The 19,577-nt window shown below is 46.6% G+C and overlaps 1 protein-coding gene and 1 pseudogene across 4 annotated transcripts in view; both read right to left on the reverse strand.

Moving 5' to 3' along the window:
• Window positions 1–846, reverse strand: part of LOC122658717 (probable histone-arginine methyltransferase 1.3) — a 30,164-nt gene extending 29,318 nt beyond the window's left edge. Inside the window, exons 1-3 of one of the 4 annotated variants that reach the window (XM_043853804.1) lie at window positions 594–846; window positions 329–389; window positions 13–126 (exon numbers count right to left, since the gene is read on the reverse strand). In XM_043853804.1, the coding sequence (XP_043709739.1) occupies window positions 13–126; window positions 329–389; window positions 594–791 (373 nt within the window). In that variant the 5' untranslated portion in view covers window positions 792–846. Of the gene's footprint in view, window positions 1–12; window positions 127–316; window positions 390–593 lie in introns of all 4 variants that reach the window. The other 3 variants (XM_043853803.1, XM_043853806.1, XM_043853805.1) reach the window with 3 other exon arrangements.
• A 13,496-nt stretch (window positions 847–14,342) lies between these two features.
• LOC122659536 lies at window positions 14,343–15,392 on the reverse strand (annotated as a pseudogene).
• Between the last annotated feature and the right edge of the window lie 4,185 nt (window positions 15,393–19,577).

The raw sequence follows: 19,577 nt of genomic DNA on the forward strand, positions 1-19,577 counted from the left end.
ATATATACATACCAGAACACACTTGAACTGCTTCAGTATTCCAATGTTCAAACGCCTGATGGAATGCCCTGCTTTCATCCTCTACTTTAAATCGAATGGTGATTCCCCTTGAATAAGATTTCTGATTCAACAGGATAACTATTAAAATGGTGTACATATGAAAAGATAATCATTGAAATTTCCAAACCAAATTATCAACATAAAAGCGCAGCAGCCATTTGGTAGTGAAGATGTATTTGAAACACTAGAAACTGCGTCATTTGACACCATTTTCAGTACCTCTGAATAGCAAGAGAAAAAACATAAAACGCACGTACCTCCTCCTCCTCCTCACTGGATGTAGAACCTTCCTCAACGCAGACTGATTCGACAGGACCCAACTTGAATAGCTGAAATACCAAAATAGGAAAGAAAAAAATTATATTCATTAACAACGTCAACCAACGAGCATTTCCACCATTAGTTGACATTTCGTAGTGAAGGAAAAGGAAAAGCAAAGAAGTGGTACTACAAAATCCAATCAAAATTTAAAATTCAGACTCTACAGTCGCAAACTAACGTCAAAGGAAGCCTGGGCACACATAAATATTCACCTGAGCAGTTCGAAGATCAACTAAGATATCATCGCTTGGTTCCGATTCTTGGTGGAACCGAAGCTGTGCACCTTGAGGTTTGATGCTGAAACGAGCCAATGCTGATGAACACGAAGCAGCAGGAGAAGATGCGGAAAGCTGAGAGATGGAGACTGTGAACTCCTGCTGTTTATCTTTCTGCCCTAGATAAGCCTCCATTATTGTCTCCTTGAAGCCGAGAGCAAATCTCTGCGATGAAAAATAAATAAACTAGGGTTCGAGCCTTGGGAGATGTTGTACAACAAGAACGCGAATGAGAGAATCTAGCCGCCAACGATGGTGGAGCAAGTACAGTCGCTTTCGAGCTGTGAGGTTTATATAGTAGTAATGGTGTCCATGGTATGTTGGGCCGTGAGCGACTGTAGAACACGGAGGTGGGTACTATTTACACGCTTTGCCTCTCATTCTTCTTTTCTTTGTGATAACTTCTTCACTTTTTTTCGTCTTTTTCCTCATTTGGGGAGGCAATGCCGCCTGGGTGATTTCAGGAAAGCACGTGTCAGTGACTCTTAATGTTTAACTGGAGTCAAATTTGACAAGCACCTAATTTGATCTCCTAACTATCGCCATCAGCGGCTCAGCCCCTTCCCGATAATTAGGGGTGTACCGTGCACCTGGGCTGGGTTTAGGAGTGAGGGTATCAATCATTGTTTTAGTGTATGATATCGGAACGGGTGTCGGTCAAATCGGAAACCGATATAATATTGGATCGGTATCAGCAAGGATTGGTCGTACCAGACAAATTTGCCCCTTATCATTAAAAATAGGTTTTTTGACTGATTTATCCCTTGTTTGTACCATGTCACTGATACGGTATTGGCACGGTATCGGGATCAACAAGTTGCAAAACTGGTATGAATCGCCCGATACCTGCGATCCGATACCAATACTTAGAATCATAGTATCAATCCATTCGGTTTTGGTTCGGTTCAAGATAGAATATGCAAAAAAAAAAAAACTGAATGGAACAGAGCCGAGAATAGAAACACATTTCAAAACCAAAAGTTTCGATTTTGTATTCAGTTCTTATTCGGTTTTCATTTGGTTTAGGTCCTGTGTTAGGTGTTTGGGTCAATATTTTATATTTTCATAAATCAAAAAATATCTTTATTTATTAGGATCTCAAGTCACCGAACTTTTTTTTCCGACCACTAAAAATGAATAGAATTTATCATCCACGTTGATTGAAATATTAAAAAAGAATCTATTTTTACCCTGGTTCCTTATTTGGTTCGAGTCAATTGTTTAAGTATCGAAACCAAGACCAACCAAACCGGAAAAAACCGAACTGTTTTACTTCATTTTAAATGACCAATTTTGGTTTCAGTTTTCAATTCGGCTCTAAATTGACGCCCTTGGTTTAGGTTATTATGAATTATCACCCTATTAACATTTGAGAGATGGTTCTAAGCATCGGTATCGTATCAGTCAATATGTAATGTTATCATCGAAAATTTTAGTTAAAAAAGTAAATATTTTCTGAATTTACGTATGATATAGTTGATACAGTCTTATCCATATCATTATCGGTATTGGCAATGACCGATACGATCATCAATAACAACACTGTAACCTTGACCTGTTTTATAAATTAAAAAAAAAAAACATGGTTTATTGTTTAAAACAATAGAAAACAATTTTTTGTTACGAATAAAATGTATTTGATAATATATTTGTTTTAAGATATATGTCTTATAATTTTTTAATGGAACAAAAGTTTTCAATATTATACTTATTACATTATACTCTCTTTTAACCAAAGTAGTGAACTGGAAATTGTTGCCTTCTTTTGATTGCCTCTTTGTTTTATTCCCAACAAAAAATTTATATGTATAAATTTAAGTGATTTAAAAGTGACTTATCATTATATTATTCGCAATATTCATTGTCATGCCCACTTTTTGAGCATACATGTGAAATGACAAGCTTTTGCTTTGCGTTGAAAGAAATATGTTATCTTATCAAAAAAATAATAAGAATATTGATACATCCAATATTCACCGGGCCAATCAACGATCGCCATGTGTCACAGACGACCCGCTCCATAGCCAAGGGGAACGAACCGGGGTCCCAGCACCCGGGCGCGGCCAGCACCCAGGCGCGGCCACCACTCGGGCGCGGCCTCACCTAGGCGCGGCCTCACCCAGGCGCAGCCATCACTCGGGCGCGGCTACACAGCAGGGCGCGGCCTCACCAGGCGCGGCCACACATCCGGGGCGAGGCCTCACCCAGGCGCGGCCTGCACCCAGGCACAGCATCGTGGGCACGTGAGGAGGGGGCTACCCACTTATGACCCGATCGTATCGCTAAGACTCATGTCACCACCAGGACTCTAGACCGCCGCTTAGAGGTCACGTCACCCAGACGGATTCAAGCACCAAGGACGTTATCACCACACGCGGGTATCTATCCACCAAGGATCTTGATACCACTAGGACACTCCCTCCCGCGGGGAGATGATCAATCAGGATAGAGCCCCGTTACCCAGGGCCTCTATCCACTCAACGGGACAATCGCCATCAAACTGGGACTCTCCACACCGCCATACGCTACTATAAAAGGCAAGGTACACAACCCCATCAGGGGACATCAAAACTCATACTGAATAATCACTATTCATCTGTTTGCGCCAGGAGATCTAACTTTGGCATCGGAGAGCCCTAGGCCGGAACCACACCGGTTCTCTCTGTTGACCCCTTGGTCCACTTGCAGGTGACGGCACTCGCAGGACCGCTCGACGATTTCTTGACGCAACAGATTGGCGCCGTCTGTGGGAACGACGCTAGCCATTACAGCTACTAGCTCGCTTCCATATTCATTCAATGGCACGAAGGAAGACTACCACCACCAACAACGGAGCAAGGAATGGATCACCACCCCCAGAGTGCTCTCGTAGAGCCAACGACCCGGACCATGTCCCTCTGGAGGAAGAGATCCCCCTTAATGACCAGTTCGTGGTCGACGAGCCCAACAATGACGAGGCCGACAATGCGGGGGTAGAGGTGACACCTGACCCCAATGCTCCAGCCACTGTGGGTCAGATCAATGACCTGCAACGATAGATCCTCGATGAACAACGACTCTTTCGATAATACTTGACGCAGCGTGCGACGTCTCATCGTCGAAGGACTTCACCATCAGCAAGGGTGGAGTCCGTACCTCGACAAGAGCCGAACCCTAGGAGATCATCTCCCAGGGGCGTGAGATCAGAGAGACTAGCGCGACAGGCAACCCCCACTCCGCAGCGGGGGGAGCCTTCCCAGCATCCCAGGAGAACAAGAGACCTCTCGCCATGGTCAGAACGTGGGAGGACGCCAACACCCAGGGCGAGGGTGTCTAGCCTACAGAGATCGGTCCGGAGGTCTGTGTTCGACGGATGACTAGAAGAAGGTCACATACCACGACAAAGCCAGACCTACAGAGAAGAAAGCCCCTCACCTTCACGACAGGGTTCATCACGGCGTGACCATTCCCCATCCCGCCAACACACAAGGCGGGAGGGGACATCCAGGAGAGAGCGTGAACGAGGTCGCAGCGAACGTCCGACCAGGCGTGGGGGGCAAACACGGGACGAGGAGCTCGATCAAAGACTCCGCGACCTGGATGAGAAGCTGGAAGGGTTGAAGAAGCAGACCAAAGGCGAGACGCATTCCATACCTGGACAACACCCATTCTCAGCAGAGATTATGTCAGCCACACTACCTTCCAGGTTTCGACTACCCACCTTTGAACTCTACAGTGGTACCACTGACCCCAATGACCACATCAACTACTTTAATGGCATGATGACGCTGTATGGGGGGTCGGGCGTGGTCTCCTATCGGGCATTCCTGGCATCCCTCAAGGGAGCAGCCACATCATGGTTCTCCAGGCTACGACCGAGATCTATAGGCTCGTTCGCAGACCTATGCGAACAGTTCGTCACCCGCTTCCAAAGCAGCGTCAAGCAGAAGAAGACCACCGCCAATCTACTGAACGTGGTACAGAATCCTGGGGAATCTCTCAGGGAATACGTTACCAGGTTCACCAAAGAGTCCCTAGAGGTTCGAGACTTGGATGACCAGACACAGCATGCAGCCCTAGCGGGAGGTATTAGGGACCTGGACCTGATCAAGGACCTGGCATGTCATGAGACCAGGACTATGAAAGAGCTCTTGGAGCGGTGCAACGAGTTTGCAAATATGGCCAAGGTACTACAAGCTAGAACGAAAATAATCGAGGCCAAGCCACAAGACAACAAGAGGTCAGCACCTGATGACCGCAAAGAGGGTAAGAGGTCAAGGACAGAGCGCCGACAAGAGAAGAGCGACCGCCCATCTAGGAGGACAGACCGTCGCCCAGAGAGGAGTGAGAGGGCAAGCACCCCCGAGTTCACACCACCAGGTCCCAGATACTCATGCAGATCCAGGACCGTGACATACTCCATTGGCCACGACCCATGCTAGGAGGACCAGAGAAGCGGAACCCTAACAAATATTGTCTCTTCCACAAAGAGAATGGGCACGACACAGAGGAGTGCTATCAATTGAAGAGAGAGATAGAACAACTGGTAAGAGCAGGAAGCTTGAACAAGTATGTGAAGGGGAGACGTGACAACCGCTCAGGCCAAGGAGATAGAGGTCGTGACGGAGACAGAGTGGAACTGAGACGAGAAGAAAGAAGAACAGATCGAGAGAGAGACCGCCCAAAAGAGCGGAGAGATGCAACAGAACCTAGTGGCACCAAGGGACCTCCTATCCTCACCATACTTGGAGGACCGGGGCAAGAGTCCACCAGAAAAGCTAAAGCTCATGCCAGGTTCATGGGAGTGGCAGAGAAGCCCAGCAAGATAGCCAGGACTGAGGTGGTGATCTCCTTCTCGTATGAAGACCTGGAAGGACTAAACTTCCCGCATGAAGATGCCCTGGTAGTACGGTGGAGGTAGCCAATCGACGTACACAGTGCTGATAGACACGGGCGTCTATTGACGTACTCTCCTTGGACGCCTATCGACAGTTCGGGTTCGGGGATGACCAGCTCAAACCAGAGCCCACTTATCTCCATGGATTCTCAGGTGCCACCGCCACCATCAGAGGTACCATAGAACTACCCGTCACCTTCGGGGTACACCCTCAACAAGTAACCATCATGGTGAATTTCATGGTAGTCAAGTCCGTGGTGTCCTTCAACGGCCTCTTAGGGCGACCATCACTGATAGCCCTTAAAGGAGTCATATCGCCACTTCACCTAAAGATGAAGTTCCCCACCGAGAATGGGGTAGGCGAAGTCTGAGGAGATCAGAAGAAAGCAAGGGAGTGCTATGCCACCTTCATGAAAAAGAACAATGGCAACACCAGTGGAATGGCACTCTGCCTAGAGAGCATGGTCAATGATCAGAGAGATGAACTGACAGAGAGAAGGGGAAGGCCAGTGGAAGACCTCATCCCATGGCCCCTAAGCCAGGACGACCCCTCCAAGGTCGTTCAGGTTGGCTCGCTGCTAAATAAGGAACAGAAAGAAGGGCTTGGACACCTCCTCCAAGCGAACATGGATGTCTTCGCATGGTCGACCTCCGACATGCCAGGAATACCACGTTCCATAGCGGAACACCGACTACATGTCGACCCAACCAGGAAGCCCGTTCAACAAAAGCGGCGTAACTTCGCCCTCGACCGACAAGCAGCAATTAAGGAGGAGGTCAAGAAGTTAAGCCGATCAGGTTTCATCAGAAAGGAGAAGTTCCCAACCTGGCTCGCCAACGTGGTCATGGTACCAAAGCCAAATGGGAAGTGGAGGATGTGTGTCGACTATACCGACTTGAACAAGGCATGCCCAAAAGATGAGTACCCACTGCCCAGGATCGACCTACTGATCGACGCCACCGCCGGCCATGAGATGCTGAGTTTCATGGACGCCTACTCCGGATACAACCAGATCCTCATGTATAAGGATGATGAGTCTTACACCGCATTCTGGACGGACAAAGAGAACTACTGCTACCACGTCATGCCGTTCGGGTTAAAGAATGCAGGGGCCACCTATCAGAGGATGGTCAACAAAATGTTTGAGGAGCAGATCGGGCGCAACATGGAGGTATATGTGGATGACATGCTCGTGAAAAGCATCCACACCAGCCAACACCTAACCGACCTAGAGGAGGCATTTGCAGTACTGAGGAGGAACCAGACGAAGCTAAACCCTACAAAGTGCGCCTTCGGTGTAACGTCAGGAAAATTCCTGGGGTTCATGGTTTCAGTCCATGGAATAGAAGCCAACCCATCCAAGATCAAGGCCATCCAAGAAATGACACCTCCTCGAACAGTCAGGGAAGTGCAGAGGTTGAATGGAAGGGTCGCCGCCCTTTCTAGGTTCGTGTCACGATCAGGTGATAAGTGCTTACCATTCTTCAAAACATTGAAGAACCTCCGAAGCCCTAAAGATTTCAAATGGACGGAAGAGTGCCAGAAGGCATTCGAAGAATTGAAGGAGTACCTAGAGAGCCCACCACTGCTTGGGCGATCAGAACCTAACGAAGAGTTACAGCTCTACCTGGCCGCCACCCCTGTCGCGGTCAGCGCAGTACTGTTGAAGGAAGAAGACAAAGTCCAGAGGCCCATCTATTACGTCAGCCATGTCCTGATCGATGCAGAGACCAGGTACACTGGGATCGAGAAGGTAGCCTATGCATTGGTAACGGCAGCCAGGAAGCTACGACCATACTTCCAAGCCCATACCATCATAGTCCTCACAGACCTACCCCTGAAGAAGATACTGCACAAGCCGGACGTCTCTGGGCGATTGATAGCATGGGCGGTGGAGCTAAGTGAGCATGACATCAGGTTCCAACCAAGGACAGCCATCAAAGGCCAGGCTCTTGCAGATTTCATTGCAGAGTGTACCCTATCTGAGATCGAGTCAGAAACAGGGGAGCCGAAAGAGAAGGATCACGGATCGTGGGACATGTTCGTGGATGGGTCGAGCAATGCGACAGGAAGCGGCGCGGGTCTCATATTAACCAGCCCCGAGGGATTTCGTATCCAATATGCTCTTCGAATCACCTTCCAAGCATCCAATAATGAAGCAGAGTACGAGGCATTGCTAGCTGGACTCCGGGTGGCTAAAGCCATCCAAGTCACACACCTATCCACCCGGAGTGACTCCCAGCTCGTGGTGAATCAGGTGAATGGAGAGTATGAGGCAAAAGATGAGAGGATGGCATCATACCTAGCACGTGCTTAAGCATTGATCGAGGGTTTCATGAAGTTTGAGATGGTTCGAGTTCGCAGGGATGAGAACGCCGCCGCTGACGCCCTATCCAGGCTAGCTAATGAAGAACTCCGAAATTTGGCCAGCGCAGTCCATGTTGAGATCCTACATGAGCCAACGTATAAGGAAAAGCAGGTTAACGAGATCATGGAGGGACCTAGCTGGATGGACCCTCTACTCAACTACCTCCAGAACGATCTCTTACCAGAAGACAAGGCCGAGGCAAGGAAGATCAGGATGAGAGCTGCAAAGCACACCGTCCCAGACGGGTCTGCATAAGCGAGGGGCAACAAAGACCACTACTCCAGTGCCTAGGACCCAAGGGGGCAGAGTACGCCCTACCCGAAGTCCATGAGGGGATATGTGGAAGCCACATGGGGGGATGAGCCCTAGCCTACAAAATCCTCCGCCAGGGACTATACTGGCTACGAATGCAAGAGGAGGCCATCCAATATGCCAAGAAGTGCGAGCAATGTCAGTTGTTCGCCCCAGTACCCCATCTACCCACCACCAAGCTGACATCAATCCTCAACCCCATACCTTTTGCCATGTGGGGACTAGACATCTTAGGCAACTTCACCGCAACACCGGGAAATCGAAAGTACCTGGTCGTCGCGATCGACTACTTCACCAAGTGGGTTGAAGCTAAACCCTTGGCCAAGATAACAGAGACAGAGATGGAGAACTTCATCCGCGACGACGTCATCTACAGGTTCGGGTACCACGGATCCTCGTCTCGGACAATGGAAAACAATTCAACAACCCCAAATTCCAAGCATTACATCACGCGGCTACAACATCAACTATCGGCTGTGTCGGTAGCATACCACACAGCCAATGGTCGGTGGAGGTCACCAATGTAACGTTACTAGAAGGAGTCAAGAAAAGGCTAGAAGGAGCCAAAGGCAAGTGGGTAGAAGAGCTACCAAGCGTCCTGTGGGCATACCGAACTACAGTACGGACGCCCACAGGAGAGAGCCCATTCCGCCTAGCATATGGCATGAAGCATTGGCGCCAGGAGAGGTCTGCGCCATGTCCCATAGGGTTCTGCACTTCAATGAACGTACCTATGTCGACGGACTACGGGCGAACCTAGACTTTATTGATGAGGTCCGTGAGAGAGCACTACTAAGGAACGTCGCCTACTAGCAACGAACTGCCAGGTACTATAATGCCAGGGTCAAGGAAAGGCTATTCTACCAGGGAGATTTAGTACTATGAAGGGTAAGTGCATCACAGCCACAGAAGGCAGGGAAGCTGTCACCCAACTGAGAAGGACTCTACATAGTCTCCAAGCAGATACGCCCAGGGACTTACCGCTTGATGACTCCAGGGGGCAAGAAGGTAGACCGTACCTGGAACTCAGAACATCTGAAGAAGTACTACCAGTAGAAGCATAGCAGTAGTGGTAGTGATAACAGAAGCAGTAGCAGTAGAAGTAGCAGTAGACGACATCACTATTTCAAGGTCAATGTGAATTTCATTCAAAATAAAGAGATGTTATAAGAATACTTGTCTTCTTCTACCACTTAATCGAATTACTGTCACTACATTAAGGCGACATGCCAACACTGAGGCTTCATGCCTAAGGCGACATGCCAACACTGAGGCTTCATGCCTAAGGCGACATGCCAACATCGAGGCTTTATGCCTAAGGCAACATGCCAACATCGAGGCTTCATGTCTAAGGCGATATGCCAACACTGAGGCTTTATGCCTAAGGCAACATGCCAACATCGAGGCTTCATGCCTAAGGCGATATGCCAACACTGAGGCTTTATGCCTAAGGCAACATACCAACATCGAGGCTTTATGCCTAAGGCAACATGCCAACATTGAGGCTACATGCCTAAGACGACACGCCAACACTGAGGCTTTATGCCTAAGGCAATATGCCGACACGGAGGCTTCATGCCTAAGGCGTCATGCCACCACTGAGGCTCTACAGGATCGGTACGACCGTAGGATCAAGGGATCACAGAGTGGTGGGTCACCTCCGACCCAGCAGGAGACATCATGTCCACCTCAAGAGGACGCGTAGCAGCACCCCCCTTAGGCAGGACAACCTCCACCTCTGACACCGGAACGCTCTCCACCACAGCTACACCAGGAAGCGCCGCAGCAAACTCAGAGAACCCCAAAACAGAGAAGTCATAATCTGGGGTCACCTCCAGGACACAAGCGGTTAAGTCCTGGACCCCCTCCCTTATAGCGGAAGGCTGCAAGTCGCTACGACACAAAGATCGAACGTAGGGGATGCCTGGAACTCAGCCACGGCTCGCTCACCTGCAGATGCCAGCTCCGCCTCATGCCTTCCCCTCAATGAATGAAGCTCCTCCTCCAAGGCAAGAACCCTAGCCGAGCTCTCGGCCGCACCAGCAGAGGTCGCACGCAGCTCCTCAGACACCTCCAGGAGCTTCCCGAAGGCCATCGTAAGCTCCCCCGACACCCTCTGTGCGTCGGCCTTGGCTCTCTCATGGGCATCAATCTATCCTGAAGCTCCCTCTCCATGTCACGCAGGGTGCGCTGTATCTGCACCTCATGAGAAGCATAACCCTCCAATCGAAGCACCGCCTCAGCAATACGGTGATGGACCTACAATCAACATGGCAGGCGGTAAAACAATCTAAAAATAAAGGGAGCAATGAACATGACGAGACAAAAAAGGGATAACTCACCGAGGCCATATCATGGTAGAGGGTCTGAGCCAGACAAGCATCGCTAAGCCTCTGCAAGGCCATCCTCGCGGTAGGGAGCCTCGCCCCTATCCACCCACTCCCCTCGACACGCCGGCCGGCCAAGGTCGAGCCCTCCCAAGACGCCCAAGGTGATCACCAGGGACTCACCCAGCGTGGGAAGATCAGTGGCAGTACCGCCAGAGGAACTCACACCTTTCCCCTTGGAAAGGGGCAATACAGAAGATCCGGAAGGAGCGACAGAGGGAGGTAGAGGCACAGAGCCAAAAATGCCATCATCATTAGGAGAAGTACGGGGAAGGAGGACACGCACACCAGAGCTCGTCACGCAGGCATGTCCTGGTCCACCCTTCCGCTTCGCTCCAACAACCACAGGCTCAGAAGCACCACTAACATCGGTCGCTCCAGCAGATGGACCACCCTGAGAAGCGGCCTTCCTCCGCAAATTGCCACGGAGCAAACTGAAGTCCGAACGCGTATCCACTGCATAGACCGCCCAACCAATCAGATGACATATATATTCAAATACCAACATGCCAATCAAGTACAAAAGACAATGCTCTTACCAGGACTCAGCTTCTAGAGAGACAGGAAGGCCTCCGAGTCCAACTCCTGGACGTGGAACGGATCGCGACCTAGGCACAGCTTGAGGGAGTCACCCTCAAAATCACTTAGCTCAAGCCCCTGATTGACCCTCTTGAGGTCAATAACTTCCCTAACAGTCCGTAATGGGCATCGGGGGACCGTGGCAAAAAAGAAGCGATCCCTCCAATACTTCACGTGGCTAGTGATCCCCGTGAGAAGCTCCACAGAGGCATAGGGCCCCTTGAGCACGCGGTGAGCAAAGTGATAGCATCCATGGTTCCCCTTCTTCAACAGATAAAAGTGGGAGAAAAGGGGAACAGTGGCGGCACGCCCCAGGCTGGCGAAGAAGACATAGAAACCCAAGATCACCCTCCAAGAGTTGGGCAACACCTGCCCAGGGGTGAGGTGCCAATGCTCTAACACTAACTCGACAAAGCGAGGGATAGGAAGGCGGAGACCCTGGAGAAAAAATGAACGATAGAGACAGATCTCACCCGCACGGTGAGAGAAGGTATACTCGCTAGGCCCAGGAGCACGCAACAGGACCTCGGTGGGAATATGGAACTCCTCAAGGAGGGAGACCAAGTCAGAAGGTGACAAGATGCTAGCAACAGGGCCTAACCTATCAGCCAGGACCGGCGGGCCGAGGATGCCGCCCCAGAGGGTCGACGATCCCTACTCGGGACCGGAGACACTAGAAGGTCCCACACCTCCATCAGTATCACTAGGGGAGGGTATAGAGGAGGGAGTACCCACAGAAGAAGGCGATCCGGGGGAACGCTCCTCTGAAGATCCAACCCCGACTGAAGTAGGGCCAAGGTCACCCGGGAACGACATGAAGGACAAGAGGGGAATGAACTACTTACTCGAGAAAGCGATCTCCCCGAAGCTGGAAAGAAAGAATGAAAGGAATGCCACCTGCAAAATATAAACAGCAGATCCATCACATACAAGAGGAAGAAAAGGAAAGAAGAGCGAGGGTCCATCACACCCGCAAGGCGCGGCCACCCAGGTGTGGCCAGCTAGGCACGGCCATCCAGGCACGGTCAGCCAGGCGCGGCCACACTCGCAAGGCGCGACCACACCCAGGCGTGGCCACCCCAAGCGTGACCGCCCCAGCGCGGCCACCCCAAGAGTGACCTCCCCAGCGTGGCCACCCCAGGAGCGGCCACCCCTGCGCGGCTACACCCACAAGCACGGCCACCCAGGAGCGGCTACACCCATAGGCGCGGCCTCACCGAGGCGCCGCCCTACAAAAAAAAAAAAAAGAGAAATGAGAAGTGAAAGAAGAGAAAGTGAGAGAAAGGAACATATACCTACAAAAAACAAAAGAAGAAAAAGTGTAGGAGGAGAGGTTTGAACCCCCAACCTCTCCTACCTCATTAGTGGATTTACAGGCAAAGCCCACAAGGAAAGTCTATTTACAGCGGACCCCTCACTATGTAAAAGCATCTACTCTCTTAGACATCCTATCCTAAGAGAGTGGGGGCAAATGATACATCCAATATTCACCGGGCCAATCAACGATCGCCACGTGTCACAGACGACCCGCTCCATAGCCAAGGGGAACGAACCGGGGTCCCAGCACCCAAGCTCGGCCTCACCCAGGCGTGGCCACCACTCGGGCGCGGCCTCACCTAGGCGCGGCCACACATCAGGGCGCGGCCTCACCCAGGCGCGGCCTCACTCAAGCGCCGTGGCCTCACCTGGGCACGGCCACACATCAGGGTGCGGCCTCACCCAGGAGCGGCCTCACTCAGGCGCCGCGGCCTCACCCAGGCACGGCCTCACCTAGGCGCGGCCACACAGCAGGGGGCGGCCTCACCCTGGCACGGCCACACATCCTGGGTGCGGCCTCACCCAAGCGCGGCCACTACTCGGGCGCGGCCTCACCCAGGCGCGGCCTGCACCCAGGCACAGCATCGTGGGCACGTGAGGAGGGGGGCTACCCACTTATGACCGGATCGTATCGCTAAGACTCATGTCACCACCAAGACTCTAGACCGCCACTTAGAGGTCATGTCACCCAGGCGGATTCAAGCACCAAGGACGTTATCACCACACGCGGGTATCTATCCACCAAGGATCTTGATACCACTAGGACACTCCCTCCCGCGGGGAGATGATCAATCAAGATAGAGCCCCGTTACCCAGGGCCTCTATCCACTCAACGGGACAATCGCCATCAAACTGGGACTCTCCACACCGCCATACGCTACTATAAAAGGCAAGGTACACAACCCCATCAGGGGACATCAAAACTCATACTGAATAATCACTATTCATCTATTTGCGCCAGGAGATCTAACTTTGGCATCGGAGAGCCCTAGGCCGGAACCACACCGGTTCTCTCTGTTGACCCCTTGGTCCACTTGCAGGTGACGGCACTCGCAGGACCGCTCGACAATTTCTTGACGCAACAAATATATATATATATATATATACACATATTATATTATATTTAACAGACAAAAATTAAGGTTTGTCTCACCAACTTTGGATTCAACAAGATTTTCCTAACTTTAAGTTACACGTGAAAAAATAGAAGAACAATTACATCATTTCATATTAGAATAAAGATTACTTCTATATTTCCATTTATCTTTCTCTCCCCAATAGGCCAAAGTTTGGGCCAACCTATGTCAAATGTTGATTCTGTATGGTCAAATCTAGGCTTTGAGATCCCAAACTAAAATTAGGCTAAGGTTTGCGCCAGCCTATGCCAATGTGTTGATTCCATAGGGGTCAAGTTTTGGCTTTAAGATCCTAAATAAATATCAGGCCAAGGTGGCATAAATTGAAGACGAAAACACACACACACACTAGTTGGTTTTTTTTGGTAAATAAAATTCCATTCAAATAGAAGGCATGAGATACACAAGGTATGAGAACGAAATATCCAAAACCAATTAAGGAGTGGAATATGATCATTCTGTCATAAATGTAGTTAACATGGTCTTCCAGACTAGGGTATAAACAAGCCCAATAGTTTCCCTTGAGAAAAATGTGTAGACACAACTTACAATACAATTGGATACATGATGTTGATCCTTATGAGCACAAGTAACAAGAGGAATGGGTATGACAGACAAAACCATGTGATTTTCCATAATAATGATTGACAGACTATTTTCCATAATAATGATTGACAGACTATCTTGTCCCAATGTTCCTAGCTGATCGACTAGCCAACAAAGCCAAATTTTTTTGAAGATTCTGACGCCATCACCCTATCGGTTGTGCCGTGCACTGTCAAGAACATCACCTTCACCCTGGAGAAATTACTTTGTATGTACCCGCACACCCTGGGCTTCCTTGTGTACATTCGTGGATTGGATGCAATGATTTTAAGCCTCTCAGGATCCTTGATGGCCTTACCAACCATCTTGTTGTCAGGCAGGGAGGCCCACGTGACAACCATACCAAAAAGGAGTCCATACAGGAAGAGTTGTAATTTAGAGGGCTTCATGGGTTCCGGCATCACAAAGAGAGGGACCGGGAATATTAAGCCAACCCATGAGTTGTGTGGGGACTACAAGTACAAGAACATAGTAGTGTAACCACCTCCAATATATAATGACTCATGATAATCTTTAAATGGAGTAAATGCATCCCACGTAGCTGGAGATAATGCATTCCCACATTGTATTGGATTTGTGGAAAAATCCGCTTGTTGTAATCGATATAACTTCCACATTAGAAACAAGGACGACATGGAAGTGTAACCCCTAACCGAATTAGAGATATAATGATAACTACCCTGAGGAAACGTTTGAAATTGATGAGTAGTAACTGCATGACCTATTTGTGAAACCCCATAAACGAAATAGATAGCATTCATGGTACCAACAGGGGGTGACAGAGATAACGCTACACTTGTAACAGTGGCTAAAGTGCTAGAAGACGGCGGTGCACCACCCATTGCGATGGCTCGAACTCTCAAATGCTCAAACGAAAGGCTTGTGGCAGTTTCCAAGCTCTATGGGTCAAAGACGAAGAAAAAGAAGGAGAAGGAAGTGGCAGCAACCTTCTCCATATCGCCGAGGTAGCATTGGAGGCTGTCATAATGGTTTTGGCCGAGAAGATTGACGGTGAAGACGGTGTAGCCCCATATGGCAAAGTTGATGTAGATCTTTTGGAAAAGCCAGACAATGTCGGACCCATAGTCGTGGGTCATGAAGATGGTAGCCTTGATGGGGAGATCCGAGGGCAAGCAGGACTGGGTAAAGATCATGTCATTGGTGAAATTTTTTTGCCAAGATTTGAACAAATCTGAGAGGAGATCAGGAGGCCCAGCTTCAGTTTGTACGAGATTTGAGATGAGGTTTGTGAGAGGAGAAAGAAAAGAAAGGAAAGGGAAAAACACACCATTGGGGCGAAGGAGATCACACCACTGTGGCGGAGAAGGTTCACTCCATAGGGGTGGAGAGGCTACATCTTGAGTTGGAGATCATTCAACCGTCGGCTCTGCTACTTCACATTAGTTGTTTCTTAAGTATAATAGTACAATGGGTCCCATCAATTTGATGCTATGATATAATTACACTACTAGTTGAGATTTCAAGATGGTTGTAGCATTTGATATTTTGATATTCAAAAACTTGCTGTAAGATGTCAAGCCTATAATTAATTATGACGACAACAATTAGGTGTCCGATGTTATGAACCAATTAACAATTTTATGATATAAGTGGCAGAAAAAAGTTTTCCTTCATCCACGGTGAAGGGTTCACTCACGAATCTAAGTTTATATATTGGAGGTCTGAAACGCCTTCATTGTTCCTTGACACGCATTGATACCCATTGATGAAGGGATTCCTCCTTCATTTTGACTTGAAAAAAACTTAGCTATGACTCCATTTATAAATTATTCATTTTGATTATTTATTATATTTTATTACAGATTGTACATATCCCAAAATATTGTTGGGACATATTGTTTTGATGGATTAGCAGTTGGCATTGCTAACTACTAAAATCCTTGGCAACTAAGAGCGTGAAACTTATGGTTCAGATCACCCACTATAAAGTCCAATTTGATCATGATCATGCGTAGAAGAAAGTCCTAAATCAAATTGATTTACACATTGTGCAAACCCAAAATATCACAGTTAACACGTGTTCTATTTGATAAACAAATAAGACCTATAACAAAAAGAACTTTTTTTTTTTTTGTGAAAATAACAAAAGAAATTGATAGCACTAAACAACTAGTCTCTGTATGCAATAACACACATAATCTATTGTTCTATATGTTATTGGTTCCCTACATAATAATAGATTTCAAAATCATCAAAATGATTTATAGAACTCTGGGACCAGTAAGAACAACAACTCCACCAAAAGCAAAGATGTCTTGCATTGACATGTTCATTGCTATTAACTGTTCATTAAAGCATAAGATTACAACCACCGTTGTAATCTTCTACTTTAATGATTCCATATGGTATCAATAAATGTCTAATTCAAGGTAATGATACCATATGGTATCATAAAAAAAAACCACGTGGTATCAATACCACAACAAATTCAGTTGTTGTCCTATATGAGTGAATTATACCATTGGTTACAATGAAATCATATGATATCATTGACCTACATAATTGAATTTGAGTCATGTTATATTTCTATTCCAAAAATGACTTTTTGCATTTATGTTACTGGGCCAAATTTCTGGACAAAAAAACGCATTTGGCAACATATGGTAATTTCTATTTTTGTGTCAGAAAAAAAAAAAAAAACAAAAACACGTTTGTTATCACAATAAATTCAATTTATTGAACTTCTATAAATTTAAAAAAATGCAATTGAATACCTAAAAATTTGGTGGAGATGGTGATGGTGGTGGTTGAAGTTACAATGGAGGTGGTGTTTTATTTTGAACTTGAAATTACTGCTTTGCCCATCAAATCAATCATGTGCTCGTTAAAGAACAACTCCCCCCCTCCTTATTTCTTCTTTTTATTTATGGGACAGAGAAGCTTCAAATTGATTTTTTTTTTTTGGTCTTGGTTTATTACGAGAAACAAAAAAATGAACCGATGTTAACAAATAGATTTCTATTATATTTTTGTTCCCAGAGAAAAAAAAAAAAAAAAAAAGAAGAATAGAGAAACATAATTATTATCATGTAGCATGGTGGTTATTGGCCTACATGACACACAATTTTATCCAAGCGAGGATAATAGTGCCATTTCTATGCATACTCGAAAACTATGCATATGACAATGACATCTTTTGCTAATGACATAATATGTCACTTTCAACTTGTTTTTTTATTTATTTTTGATGAAAACAAGTAAAAAAACATACTATTAAACAGCAAAGGGTACAGATGTTAGAGTACAAACATTGTTAGCCAGATTTTTGGCTATAGCCATACACAAACTATCAGTGGTAAACCTAAACTGTACATTTTGAGTTCTATCCGATATAGAAAGAAAACTGTGAAACAAGGTCCAAGGCCACTAGCATTTGGTAGGAGATGGAAGGGATTGGGTGAATCGTTCATTATCACACCAAACTTCTTTAATCTCCAACCCAATACAGGCAGCATGGTCCAATCCCTTACGGAGAGCAAAACAGTAATTAGCCAAGTCAGCAGTAAGTTGTATTTTTCTTGCATCAAAAAACCTAAACGTGCCATGCACCAAAATTATATAGGACCAGCCGGCCTCAATTAGTCCAGAATCACAGAATCTTGCACAAATTAAGATAGGGAAATCATAAAATGGTAAAGCAAAGGTGGTAGATTGAATAGATATTTCTATATCCTGAGTTGGAGCACCCTGTGAGGTAATAGGGACAGGTGATAACTGTTGATCCACAATCCATTTCGAAACAACCTTTAGAATCCATAGAGGGTTAGGTTTTTTCAGAACCCAGTACTGCTTTGTTGCTACTCATCCAAATGTAATAACAAGTAATTATAAAAACACTAAAAAACCAAATTAACAAAGTTTTGTTTGACCGAAAAATGAAGATAAAAGAACCGACAAACGATATTGAAGTCCTCAAACTCCAAAGAATCAGGCCTTAGTCCCAATGGTCCCGCCGCCCAGACATGTTTGACCCAATCACAAGAAAGGAAAATGTGCCATAGAGATTCAACACCATTTCCACAAAGAGCACAGGTAGAGTCAAGCTGGATCCATTTTGATAGAATATCATTGAGAGAGAGTCTTGTATTGAGCAAACGCCAGAAAAAAAGCTTAAATTTTGGATGAATTTGAAGTTTCCAACAGAATTTCCACCAACCAAAGAAATTTGCAGAAGTATTCGTAGACAAAGATTGTAATTCTTTAGCTGCAATTCTTGTGGGAAATTTACCAGTTTTGGTTTTGATACACCACCATCGGTCCTCAGAAGAAGAAAAATTAGTGGCTTGTGTAAGAGGTAAAATAGTTGGTGGAATAAATTGTTTAAGGAGATCAACATTCCAACCTGTATCAGATTTGAAGTAACTAATCGGCAGAAGTTTGAGGATTTTGTTTATTTGCACTGTAGTCAGGTTAGAAAGGTTACCTGAGAGCGAAGGCACCCATTGATCATACCAGAACAAAGTATTGGTGCCCGTTCCTATTTTTCAGAAGACCAATTATTTCTCCAAATCAGGAATAACATAAGAAATGCTATTCCAAATCCAAGAACCTCTCTTAGTCCTGGAGCATGGGTCAAACAGGCTATACTTGGGAAAAATTTTAGCTTTTAAAGTTCTGGCCCACAAAGAAGTCGGTTCATTTAGCAAAAGCCAACCCAGTTTTAGGAGTAGTGCTTTACTATGGTTCTCAGCTTTCCTAAAGCCCAAGCCACCACAGGTCTTCGGTCGGCACATCCTATTCCAAGAAATAAGGCTGTGTTTCTTTTTAGAGCTATCACAATTTCCAAGCCAAAAATTGAGACATAAAGAGTCAATCTTATGGCAAACTTTCAGAGGGAACTTGAAACAGCCCATCAGGAAAGCCGGAGTAGAAGCCAAAACATATTTTATAAGGACACTACGTCCAGCAAAAGAGAGGAATTTGGTTTTCCATAAAGCGAGCCGGCGTTCCATTCGCGAAACCACCCCCTCCAAGTTTCGAACTTTAGATCTGCCAAGAAACATATTAGTCCCTAGATACACAGAATCCTTAGCCATTTCTTTAATCCCTAGATAGGACGAGAGTGAGATTCTAAGGTCACGAGCCGCATTTCTACTAAAGTAAGTACCACTTTTAGAATAATTGATTTGCTGTCTGGAAATATTAGAGAAAAGATCTAAGACAGCCTTGATAGTAAAAAGATCCTCATGATTAGCACGATAGAAGAAAAGTATATCATCAGCGAAGAACAGGGTAATATCATCAACTTGTTTTAAAAATCCTTTTATAACCCTATCATAAAAACCTTTTGAGAATAAGACAAGAAACAATGAAAACAA

This window comes from Telopea speciosissima, chromosome 4 (genome assembly GCF_018873765.1).
Source record: "Telopea speciosissima isolate NSW1024214 ecotype Mountain lineage chromosome 4, Tspe_v1, whole genome shotgun sequence".
NCBI classification, from domain to species: Eukaryota; Viridiplantae; Streptophyta; class Magnoliopsida; order Proteales; family Proteaceae; genus Telopea; species Telopea speciosissima.